Source organism: Caretta caretta, chromosome 11, assembly GCF_965140235.1.
Source record: "Caretta caretta isolate rCarCar2 chromosome 11, rCarCar1.hap1, whole genome shotgun sequence".
Taxonomy (NCBI): Eukaryota; Metazoa; Chordata; order Testudines; family Cheloniidae; genus Caretta; species Caretta caretta.
In genome coordinates, this window is record NC_134216.1 from 21,528,246 (window position 1) to 21,541,462 (window position 13,217).

The 13,217-nt window shown below is 39.1% G+C and overlaps 1 protein-coding gene across 7 annotated transcripts in view; it reads right to left on the bottom strand.

The window, feature by feature from the left end:
• Positions 1-13,217, bottom strand: part of LRP1B (LDL receptor related protein 1B) — a 1,334,345-nt gene that overhangs the window by 371,883 nt on the left and 949,245 nt on the right. For all 7 annotated transcript variants that reach the window (XM_075117809.1, XM_075117811.1, XM_075117812.1 and 4 more), the window contains 4 exons: positions 11,453-11,579; positions 11,152-11,303; positions 10,740-10,864; positions 2,741-3,112 (listed from right to left, as the gene is read on the bottom strand). In XM_075117809.1, the coding sequence (XP_074973910.1) occupies positions 2,741-3,112; positions 10,740-10,864; positions 11,152-11,303; positions 11,453-11,579 (776 nt within the window). The remainder of the gene's footprint in view (positions 1-2,740; positions 3,113-10,739; positions 10,865-11,151; positions 11,304-11,452; positions 11,580-13,217) is intronic.

The window sequence follows — 13,217 nt, forward strand, 5'->3', positions numbered from 1 at the left end:
TTTTTTCCCCCTTCGTTTCATGTGCCCACAGTTCTTGTCATTCCTTCCTCAGTTTATTTTGGTTAAGCGTTTAATTCCAGTTTGTTTAAGGGGATATCCAGGCCAATTTTTGTGTGCTTAATGGCATTTTTTGTCTGCCAGTTTGATGCCAGCCACCCCTACATGTGTAGGGATCCATATTACTACTGGCAATATCCAATTGCACCAATTCACTTTCTAGCAGTAATATTTGATTGGGTATATCATTTCTTCTGTCAGACTTGCCATTGTAAAGTGCCTGCAGCCCTGATAAAGAATCATACAGGATGGCCATGGTGGCTGCACATTTAAGGCCCAAGCTAGTGCCAGCAATATGGCTGTTAGCTCAGCCATTAAGATGGAGATAATGATCAGTGGAAAGGGACATTGGCTCTGAACCATCACTTGACTTAGTGCTCGGTAGCCTACACAGAGACACAGGGACTCATCTTTTCTCTTTATAATGAGGACGAGAGCCCCCCCCAGGAGACACTGAGTGACAGATTAGCTCCTTAGATAGGTTGTCCTGGGTGTACTCAGAGAAGGAAAAATGTTCCGGTGACATCACACAGACCTGGGCGTGGCATTTCCTGTTTGCCTGTCTTGCTTGTCTACCTGGTCATGAAAGATTTGATTTTTTGCCAACAGTTGTGCTACTCGGTCCCACAAAACCATGTTCTCTGCTTGTATTTGATTGACCACTCCTATACAGCCAAAGCCCCTCAGGGATTCCTGGGCACCTAAATACCGTTTTTCTCCATTCCATTGATGGGGCAGTGGATGTGGAGAGGTAAAGTGATCTTTAAAGTAAAATGTCAGGGCTGGGTCATGGGTGGCTTGCCTAGTGGCTAGAACCACAGCCAGATGTTAGGAGTCAGAGTTGTGGATCAATGCAGGCTCAGGAACCAGAAGTCAGAAGCAGAAGACAAGACCGAATCAGAAACTGGGTATCGCAGCCAAGAGGTAAAGTCAAGGTCAAGAACTGTGGAGGTGGCTGCTGCCTGGGAAATCTGCAGACTCAGGCTCTAGATCAGCTGCTCCTTACATGTGAATGATATTGCTGTCTTCTGATGGGATTAATGAAAGATAGTTGGATACTTTATGTGTGTGCTTATTTTGCTCTAACCCTCTTCTTTGCTCTTCATCTTTAACAATGTGACTTCAAGAAATATCTATGGTACACCAAATACAGTAATATGGGCTGCAACATAATGGTCTACCTGAGAAATCCAGGTAAGATAGTAGTACTTATTGAAGAGGAATGTCATTTAAGTAACCCTTGGACCACATGGAGACTAGATACTAAGTGGAATTGCAGCCTCAGAAAAAGCTGAGGTCCTTTTAAATAAATAAATACGCACACACACACACACACACACACACACACACAACACTAATGTGTGGCTCTGGGCTGTGATATTTGTCTGAATGGGGGCCCTGGAGTAGCAGGCTGTAGGCACCAAGAAGCCAAATGAATTTGTAGCCTCAAGTGTCCCTCCCTTCTTGTTCTGGGAGGGAAAGTGTATCAAAATGTGCACTGGGTTACCAAATGGATTGTGCACAGACATAGATACAGTATACAGGCATAGGTCTTTGGTATGATCACTGGGCAGGAGGCACACATCTTGGAGTGCTTACAGAGCTCCGGGCCTGATATGGCACTAGTGAGAAGCTGAATGAGCCTTATGCAAAAGCAGGCTACATACACTAAAGTTATCCTCTACTCCTCCACACTGACTAACTACATGAAAATAAACATACACTAGACTAAGAGAAGAACTTAAATTGTAAGCTGTTTGGGACAGGGACTGTCTTTTTGTTCTGTGTTTGTACAGTGCCTAGCACAATGGGGTCTTGGTCCATGACTAGGAATCCTTGTATAGTAATACAAATAAATAAATACATAAATAGATCATTTAACCTGACACAAAGGTGAATCCCATTTGCTCTAGGTGACAACAGCAAAGCAAATTAGGTGTTTGGGGGGTGTACATCCTTATACAGAATAGGGTAATGATGTCACCCTTACAGAAGATGCATATCCCGCCCAGTCTCCCAACAAACAGCTTTTCAAGGCAATTTCACAGCTCAGCCCAAGGAGCACCACATCCACAAATGGAAATGCACAGAAACCTAGAAGACTAGTCTTTACAATATGTCCTATTTTAATTTGTTATATTGCATCATCCTGTTTTCACAAACTATGAAATCTGCATGTTCACTCACAATTTCTTTGAAAAGTTGAGTCCTTTCTTTTGCCTCATCTTTGGCTAATATTAAAAGTTCATAGGCACATTATTAAGTGCAACTTTGAAACATAATAGATTTGTTGACAAGTGTATACAGGTTCTTATTCAGTGCACTAGGAATATTAAATGGCAGAGATAAACTCTATTGAAATGCAAATTGTGAATGACAATCAACAATGTCATAACTCTCCAACTGCACTGTAAATACTAACTGCTCTTTAGGATTGTACACCCTGTACATCACATAAATAACACAGAGTAGGTGACTTTGAAGCTGTGAGATAATTGAGTCTGCAATATGTAGATAGATGATCTTATTACTTATCATAGTTGTGTTATATATCTTACAGTATAGTATGCTTTCATTAGTTGTACCCAACCAAGTGTAATCAAGTAAAACCAAGTGTCATCAAATCCTTATTTAATAAGGGCTACCAATACAAATAAAAAAAATTAAAAAAATGTTTACTTACTTTCAATTATCACTTTTCTGCCGGCCCAGTTGTCTTTAATAAGTTGTATATTTCCAAAATGTGCATCACTAAAGAAGATACGGTTAGTACCCGTTCCTTTCAAGCTGTAGTCAAAAGCCAATGCTATCACATTTTTGAAGTAGTCTGGATTTTCATATGGCCTTACTGGTGAATTTAAATTGGTCTCATCTGAAAGATGTATACTTTTTAATATTGTCCTTCCTGAATACAGCAAGTAACCATCATGTCTCAGACAAGTGACTCCATCGTCTCCAAGATAGCCATGTGCACAAGCACATGTTCTTTGTGCATTACCTCGATACAGACAAAGTTGCTGACATCCACCGTTGTTCTTGGCACAAACATTAGTACCTGTAAGGAAAAATTAGTCTGGCTTTTGTAACTGTTGCAGTTGGTTGACTTAAATCAGAATAAGCTTTTATTGTGCATCTGAAGGATTCTTTGATGTAACCATTTGTGTTATATTTGTTAATGCAACAGAGCACTATGAAAGTAAAAATGAACCATTATTGTTTAGGTCTCAAAATTCTGACCACCACCTTAAACCAATTTTTAAAAGTGAATTTATGAGCATGGATAATTAATGTTGTTTTCAAATAATAACAGTATTTATTATATAGAATATAGAATACATAATTATTCAATCTTAAGGAGTTGAAAATCTGTGAATTTTATAAACTTTTTCAAGAGAAAGATACATTATCAATATTTTATTGTGCAATTTCTCAATGTTTAGATGTACAGCTATTTGCTAACATTTTATTTTCAATTCCTTTGATTGATGACTTTAAAATATTCCCCCCTACCAAATGTACACAATTAAGGAATTATTGTCAAACTAATAACTTCTGTGTGATTTTACAGCTTCAAAGATTGAAAAACTTTCAGAAATTGCAGAGAAAGTATTTTTGTCTGTCTTTTCAGTACTTTGTACGTAGTCTGTTTCACTAGCTTCCATAGTTTACTTGACAACAGTGGAGAAAAAACACATTTTTAAAAAGTTGTTTTGTGGTTGTAAAACCACAAAATTTGTCAGGTAACTCAGGGCACATTTATTTTAAACATATTTATTTATTTATTTATTTATTCATTCATTTATTTTATTGCTATATTTTAAGCTGGGTATCCGGCTCAATGAAAACAATAGTTTGTTTATGAGTATAAACACTGTCACCATTTCTTTTTGTTAAGATAAAGTTAGAAAAAACTTGAAAGTTATTATACATATCCTTGCCCCTAAGGAGATAACTATAGTAAAATAAAATGAAAACATTGTGAAGAGTTATTTGTACACCATTTTTCTCAGATTTTTTTGATGGTACTTTAAAGTTTTATTAGGCTAGATAAGTCACGGCAGATGTTTTTCTTAAACTTCTATATATTCCTCTCTCTATATATACATTGTAATGGTATTTAAAATCAATGAAATATAGAAGAAATAAAATGTCCTATATATTTTCCTATATATATAGGAAACTTTATTTCTTCTATATTTCATTGATTTTAAATACCATTCAGTAAGGCCACGATCCTGAAACCATGCAGAATTTCACTGATGCAGGGACAGAAGTTTGCTTGCAGATCATAGTGCAGGATTGGTACTTTGGAAAGGGTAAAACAGATGTTTGGGGGGGGGGAGAAAATGAGAATTAATCACTTGTCACTTAACATGTTTTTTTATTAGTGCTAGACAGGTCATGAAGCAAGCTAATTACATTTTAAAACTTCATTTAACTATTTTTAGATTAATAATAAATAATAATAAAATTCCAAAAACATTTTCCCCTTTTTTTCCTTTGCCTTTATGCCTCACTGACAGCCCCCCAAAAGACATTTAACATATGTAGCCTAATAAAAATTTGAAAAACATTAAAAAATTCAACTATAATAAAACATGTTTTTCAAACTAACATCAAAAGATTTTTTATCATTTTATTTCTTTTTCAGTAACTGTCTCACTTATTTCTAGTATAATCAAGTCTTTAAATATCTAGTTAAAAATCATTTAAAAAAAAAAGACTATTTTTCAACCTATTTTTCTATTTTCCACGCTCTATAATACACAATGCCTTTCCAAGGAAGCAGACATTAACTCTTTCTAAGCCCACTTTAAAAACAGTTAAAGATGAGTGAAGGAAATTTTTTTTTAGTCCACAAAATATTATCTTTAATCTTCTGAAATCACAGGCACAGAGCCCCACAGAGCCAGCACGTTGTCCAAAAGAGAGCTTTCTAGTCAACATCACTAAAACATCTTTTTAAAAATAATGAAAATACACTATGTTAGAATTCAGAGTAACAGCCGTGTTAGTCTGTATTCGCAAAAAGAAAAGGAGTACTTGTGGCACCTTAGAGACTAACCAATTTATTTGAGCATGAGCTTTCGTGAGCTACAGCTCACTTCATCAGATGCATACCATGGAAACTGCAGCAGACTTTATATATACACAGAGAATATGAAACAATACCTCCTCCCACCCCACTGTCCTGCTGGTAATAGCTTATCTAAAGTGATCAGCAGGTGGGCCATTTCCAGCACAAATCCAGGTTTTCTCACCCTCCACCCCCCCACACAAATTCACTCTCCTGCTGGTGGTAGCCCATCCAAAGTGACAACTCTTTACATAATCAAGTCGGGCTATTTCCTGCATAAATCCAGGTTTTCTCACATCCCCCCCACCCCCATACACACACAAACTCACTCTCCTGCTGGTAATAGCTCATCTAAACTGACCACTCTCCAAGTTTAAATCCAAGTTAAACCAGAAACTAGCGGTCACCTTCAGCTCCCAACTAAAACCCCTCCAACGCATTATTAAGGATCTACAACCTATCCTAAAGGATGACCCAACACTCTCACAAGTCTTGGGAGACAGGCCAGTCCTTGCCTACAGACAGCCCCGCAACCTGAAGCAAATACTCACCAACAACCACATACCACACAACAGAACCACTAACCAGGAACTTATCCTTGCAACAAAGCCCGTTGCCAATTGTGCCCACATATCTATTCAGGGGACACCATCACAGGGCGTAATTGGACACAAATCAGATGTCAAGAATTATAACATTCATAAACCAGTCGGAGAACACTTCAATCTCTCTGGTCACGCAATCACAGACATGAAGGTCGCTATCTTAAAACAAAAAAACTTCAAATCCAGACTCCAGCGAGAAACTGCTGAATTAGAATTCATTTGCAAATTGGATACTATTAATTTAGGCTTAAATAGAGACTGGGAGAGGCTAAGTCATTATGCAAGGTAGCCTGTTTCCTCTTGTTTTTTCCTACCCCCCCCCCCAGATGTTCTGGTTTAACTTGGATTTAAACTTGGAGAGTGGTCAGTTTAGATGAGCTATTACCAGCAGGAGAGTGAGTTTGTGTGTGTATGGGGGTGGGGGGGATGTGAGAAAACCTGGATTTATGCAGGAAATAGCCCGACTTGTAAAGAGTTATGTAAAGAGTTGTCACTTTGGATGGGCTAGCACCAGCAGGAGAGTGAATTTGTGTGGGGGAGTGGAGGGTGAGAAAACCTGGATTTGTGCTGGAAATGGCCCACCTGCTGATCACTTTAGATAAGCTATTACCAGCAGGACAGTGGGGTGGGAGGAGGTATTGTTTCATATTCTCTGTGTATATATAAAGTCTGCTGCAGTTTCCATGGTATGCATCTGATGAAGTGAGCTGTAGCTCACGAAAGCTCATGCTCAAATAAATTGGTTAGTCTCTAAGGTGCCACAAGTACTCCTTTTCTTTTTGCGAATACAGACTAACACGGCTGTTACTCTGAAACCTGTCATTATGCAAGGCACTGCATTTAGCCATATGGAGTGGAAATCTATCAACTGCATGAAAAAACTTGTACAGATACAGACAGACATCATCTTCCTTTCCAAATGCAAACAGATGGACATCGTACCAAAAGGACTGAAGGTAAAAAATCCATTACAATCTACATACCACACAGACTATGCTGACAGCTTGTGCCACACGCTCTCAAAGAAACTGCGGAATCACCTGATCAAGATCCTCTACAGCAAACAGGGAAAGATTAAGAATGAGCTCTCAAAAATGGATACTCTCATAAAAAACCAACCTTCCACACAAACTTCCTCGTGGCTGGATTTTACTAAAACTAGACAAGCCATTTACAATGCACACTTTGCTTCTCTACAAAAGAAAAAGGACACTAAACTTTCTAAACTACTACATGCCACAAGGGGCCACAGCAATGGTTCCCTCAACCCACCTAGCAATATTGTTAACCTATCCAACTATACTCTCAGCCCAGCAGAAGCAGCTGTTCTATCTCGGGGCCTCTCCTTCTGCCCCTCCACCCCCACGAACATGATACAGTTCTGTGGTGACCTAGAATCCTATTTTCGACGTCTCCGACTCAAGGAATATTTCCAAAATACCTCTGAACAACATACTAATCCACAGAGGTCTCCCTACCAACACTACAGAAAGAGGGATTCTAGATGGACTCCTCCTGAAGGTCGAAACAGCAGACTGGACTTCTACATAGAGTGCTTCCGCCGACGTACACGGGCTGAAATTGTGGAAAAGCAGCATCACTTGCCCCATAACCTCAGCCATGCGGAACGCAATGCCATCCACAGCCTCAGAAACAACTCTGACATCATAATCAAAAAGGCTGGAGGTGCTGTTGTCATCATGAATAGGTCGGAATATGAACAAGAGGCTGCTCGGCAGCTCTCCAACACGAGTTTCTACAAGCCATTACCCTATGATCCCACTGCGAGTTACCAAAAGCAACTACAGCATTTGCTCAAGAAACTTCCTGAAAAAGCACAAGATCAAATCCGCACAGACACACCCCTGGAACCCCGACCTGGGATATTCTATCTACTACCCAAGATCCATAAACCTGGAAATCCTGGGCGCCACATCATCTCAGGCATTGGCACCCTGACAGCAGGATTGTCTGGCTATGTAGACTCCCTCCTCAGGCCCTACGCTACCAGCACTCCCAGCTACCTACGAGACACCACTGACTTCCTGAGGAAACTTCAATCCATCGGTGATCTTCCTGATAACACCATCCTGGCTACTATGGATGTAGAAGCCCTCTACACCAACATTCCACACAAAGATGGACTACAAGCCGTCAGGAACACTATCCCCGATAATGTCACGGCTAACCTGGTGGCTGAACTTTGTGACTTTGTCCTTACCCATAACTATTTCACATTTGGGGACAATGTATACCTTCAGATCAGCGGCACTGCTATGGGTACCCGCATGGCCCCACAGTATGCCAACATTTTTATGGCTGATTTAGAACAACGCTTCCTCAGCTCTCGTCCCCTAAAGCCCCTACTCTACTTGCGCTATATTGATGACATCTTCATCATCTGGACCCATGGAAAAGAAGCCCTTGAGGAATTCCACCATGATTTCAACAATTTCCATCCCACCACCAACCTCAGCCTGGTCCAGTCCACACAAGAGATCCACTTCCTGGACACTACAGTGCTAATAAACAATGGCCACATAAACACCACCCTATACCGGAAACCTACTGACCGCTATTCCTACCTGCATGCCTCCAGCTTTCACCCTGACCACACCACACGATCCATCGTCTACAGCCAAGCTCTGCGATACAACCGCATTTGCTCCAACCCCTCAGACAGAGACAAACACCTACAAGATCTCTGTCAAGCTTTCTTACAACTACAATAGCCACCTGCGGAAGTAAAGAAACAGACTGATGGAGCCAGAAGAGTTCCCAGAAGTTACCTACTACAGGACAGGCCTAACAAAGAAAATAACAGAACGCCACTAGCCGTCACCTTCAGCCCCCAACTAAAACCCCTCCAACGCATTATTAAGGATCTACAACCTATCCTAAAGGATGACCCAACACTCTCACAAGTCTTGGGAGACAGGCCAGTCCTTGCCTACAGACAGCCCCGCAACCTGAAGCAAATACTCATCAACAACCACATACCACACAACAGAACCACTAATCCAGGAACTTATCCTTGCAACAAAGCCCATTGCCAATTGTGCCCACATATCTATTCAGGGGACACCATCACAGGGCCTAATAACATCAGCCACACTATCAGAGGCTCGTTCACCTGCACATCCACCAATGTGATATATGCCATCATGTGCCAGCAATGCCCCTCTGCCAAGTACATTGGTCAAACTGGACAGTCTCTACATAAAAGAATAAATGGACACAAATCAGATGTCAAGAATTATAACATTCATAAACCAGTCGGAGAACACTTCAATCTCTCTGGTCACGCAATCACAGACATGAAGGTCGCTATCTTAAAACAAAAAAACTTCAAATCCAGACTCCAGCGAGAAACTGCTGAATTGGAATTCATTTGCAAATTGGATACTATTAATTTAGGCTTAAATAGAGACTGGGAGTGGCTAAGTCATTATGCAAGGTAGCCTGTTTCCTCTCGTTTTTTCCTACCCCCCCCCCCCGATGTTCTGGTTTAACTTGGATTTAAACTTGGAGAGTGGTCAGTTTAGATGAGCTATTACCAGCAGGAGAGTGAGTTTGTGTGTGTATGGGGGTGGGGGGGATGTGAGAAAACCTGGATTTATGCAGGAAATAGCCCGACTTGTAAAGAGTTATGTAAAGAGTTGTCACTTTGGATGGGCTAGCACCAGCAGGAGAGTGAATTTGTGTGGGGGGGTGGAGGGTGAGAAAACCTGGATTTGTGCTGGAAATGGCCCATCTGCTGATCACTTTAGATAAGCTATTACCTGCAGGACAGTGGGAAGGGAGGAGGTATTGTTTCATATTCTCTGTGTATATATAAAGTCTGCTGCAGTTTCCACGGTATGCATCTGATGAAGTGAGCTGTAGCTCACGAAAGCTCATGCTCAAATAAATTGGTTAGTCTCTAAGGTGCCACAAGTACTCCTTTTCTTTTTACTATGTTAGAAAACATTTTTCCTTAAAAATAGGCAGTTTTATTTATTGTAAGCATTATGTCTACCATATGTATGAAAAAACAAACCCACAAAAAACAAAAACAAAGTACCACATCCTCTAAAAGGCATAACAGATTTCACGACGTGTAATATTTTAATTACAGCACTTTGTGGGTGCCAGGAACACCAGAGACATGGTCTTATTAGAGTACATGTCAAACCTTATTAATTTAAACTTTATATGTACTTGGGTGTGCACGCACAATTTAGACTGGATTCACCGGTTTTTTTGGGGGTTTTTTGGTGGCAACTGTGTGTTTGGAGGAAACAAATCTAATCTCTGCTAGAATTCAGCTTGATCCAAAGTTCACTGAAATCAATGTCAGTTTATCCACCGCCTTAAGTTGTTACGGATGATCAGGAAGCTTTGAGATTTGGCTGTCTAATAAAATCAGTTAGCAGGTATTGATCCATTACTGATTGATCCTTAATGCCTCCTGGCAATGGGAAGGCAGGCTGCCAGGTTTCCCCAAACAAGCGGATGGTGATCTCACAATTTTGGTACTAACTCTAACCTTCTCTTTTTTGGGGAAAGTGATTAAGAAGTTGCGGCAAAGCAACTATGGTCTAGAGTAAAACATGACATTTGGAGTTCTCAGTTTCCTTTGATCCCTTTCAGTAGTACCTTAGGCCTGCGCAGGGTACTGGATAATTTTTAATCACTGACTTGTGATGGACAAGTGCCAGGTGTCCATGTTGATTATTTTACATCAGTTTAAGGCCCATGTCCTACTCAGACACATGGTTTTGGGTTTTTGTTTTGTTTTACTATTGAAAGGGTGATGGGGGGATTTTGTTTCATCTATTTTCTTTAGGAACAGTTTTATTTAGAAAATCATAATTTAAAAAAAGGAAAATTGGGGAGAATTTTAAAAAAAGTTTCATAAAACAAGGATGATTTTGCTTTTCATATTATCCAAAATTAATACACAAGAAGAGTAATATAGGATATTAAAGTCATCATTAATATAATTAGCAAGAGAAAACCTTTCTCTCGTTGTCTGTTGAAGACTTTCACTTCCTTGAGGTTTATTCCCAAGCCAGTCCTCATGGTCACAGCATCTGTGGCATCATTCTTATGACCTCTTCTGATCGAGCCATTAGCATGTGCTCTGCCAAAAAAAGTTGAAGATGGCTGATCAACAACCTTCATATAATTAAATTCAAACAAGTAATTAAAATGGGACGGACAGCTGGCCTACCAGAAGCAGAAGAAATCAACTCTTTTCTGTGACATTGATATGCTTTGAATATCGAAAGCACCTTTTCAGTGGAACTTGCATAGCTTTGTGAGATCCTTTCTGTGACCTTGCTACAGAATGGCTAATCCTACAAGGGTGAAGTATCTGGCACTGAAATAACATTTTGAGACTCAAATACTTATGGAAAAATAAATTACCTGTCAGACCAGTAGATGTAAGCTCCAAAGACTGCGACTGAAAACATATCCACATTGCTCCCTGACAGCACAATCTCCCGGTTCCCTCCACTCTCAAGGTCGATTCTTTCTATCTTGTCTGTACGAGCATCACACCAGTATAATTTATTTTCCTAAAGATCAATTTCAAAGTAAACTTCAACAACCTCTTTTTGTCTGAGAATTGTATTATGAAAATAATAGAATGCTAAAGTGGAAGACCAACTTGTAATGGAATAATTTAATGCACATATAATACGTAGTGGAAGATACAGGAACACACCTCATAGTCAATGGATATTCCATTAGGCCAGGCAATCCCCAAGCTCACAAGCACAACCTTCTCAGACCCATCTAACTGTGCCTTGCCTATGCAGGGAGTCTGTCCCCATTCCGTCCAGAACAAATACCTAAAATATTGCAGAAATTAACAATAAACAGATGAACATGTGCAGACCTGCATATATTTGGCAACAAAATATAAGTGCAGTTGATATAAAATCAATGTTTACAAATATAAAACTCCAAAGATCTGATATTGAACTGGCATAAATAACACACTGCTGCCCTTTTAAAGATGAGTATGAAACATGCTTTACAGAGCCTAATCATCTTATTCAACTTGCTTGATCAACTCGATATCTGAGCTTTTATTTTAATACCTCTGCTATTTAGCAAATGCCTAGGTAGGCAAAAATGTACAATGTAGCAATCAATATGAAAGCTCAAGCAGTTTCATGGGTGGCTACTAGGTTTCTGACCAAACAAAACATTTGGGACACTGGTTTATAGTGACTGCTAGGCCCTATTAACAACTCTAAAAGCTAAACTCAGAAAGGCAAACCTTTTCTCACCTCTATGAGAAGAATGAATCTGGGTCAACTTTGATATCCCCATGTGCTAAGGTAATTAAGGGCCTGATCAAAAGGACCCTGAAGTCAAGAGGAGTCTTTACACTGATCTCAATGTGCTTTGGATCAGACCCTAATACCACTACTTTAGTTTGTATGATGTATGTAAGTGATATTTTCCTATTATATATTGCATTTCTGTAGCTTATTTGTAAAACTGCATTGCTCTTCCCTTTATGTTTTGATTTGAGATACAAAGGTGTGTGTGTGTGTGTGGGTGTTAGACAAGGTAGGTGATATATCTTTTATTGGACCAATTTCTGCTTTTTTAAACTTATTGTAAAAATATTTTGATGTAGTTCCATATGTTGACAAAACATAAGCATATCAGAGACACATTAGAATATATCTTAACAGATCCAGTATTCTATTAACAAATTTAGCAGAAAATTGCATTAATGTAGAGTTAAGGTCGTTTTTGTCAATTCCCGAACAGCCCAAAAACCAAAATAGAAAAGTCTGAAGCTAAGGTTCTTTCACAAACAGAATATACTTTCTGTTTCATATATATTAGTAAATGCACTTACATATGAGTACAAAAAAAGGAATAAAAAGCCACACAGTAACATAGCTCTGGCCATAATAAACACAAATTCAGCTTTTTAGAACATTATCTTTGCATATACTTACAACATATTTAAGTAATTTTGAAGAGCTTTACATTTTTAACAATTATATTCTTACAACATCTCATTATGTTCTGTAAACACACATACACACACACACACACAATATTGAAATGTAATGGATGCATCTGACTAGCAAGACCAGTTTCTTAATTGATGTACATAGAATAGCTCTATTGACTATGGAGCTATGTCAATTGACATTTAATGAGGTGCCTCATTAAATCACAGCCCTATAATTATTATCCAACAAGTATAGTGAAACTTCAAGAAAAAAATTAGAATTCCCTTAAAATACAAATATAGAATATTTATTTATTTATTACGGGGAGCACCTTTAATAAAGTAGACACTTTCCAGTCTAAAAATATGGAATATTTCCTGAAAATAAGAGACTCATATTCAAAAGACAGGCAGATGGTTGGTGGAAGGGGATCAACATATAAGCAGAGTGACCAAGATACTAATTCACCGTTTCCTGGCAAAATGAGATTACATTCAATAATTAACT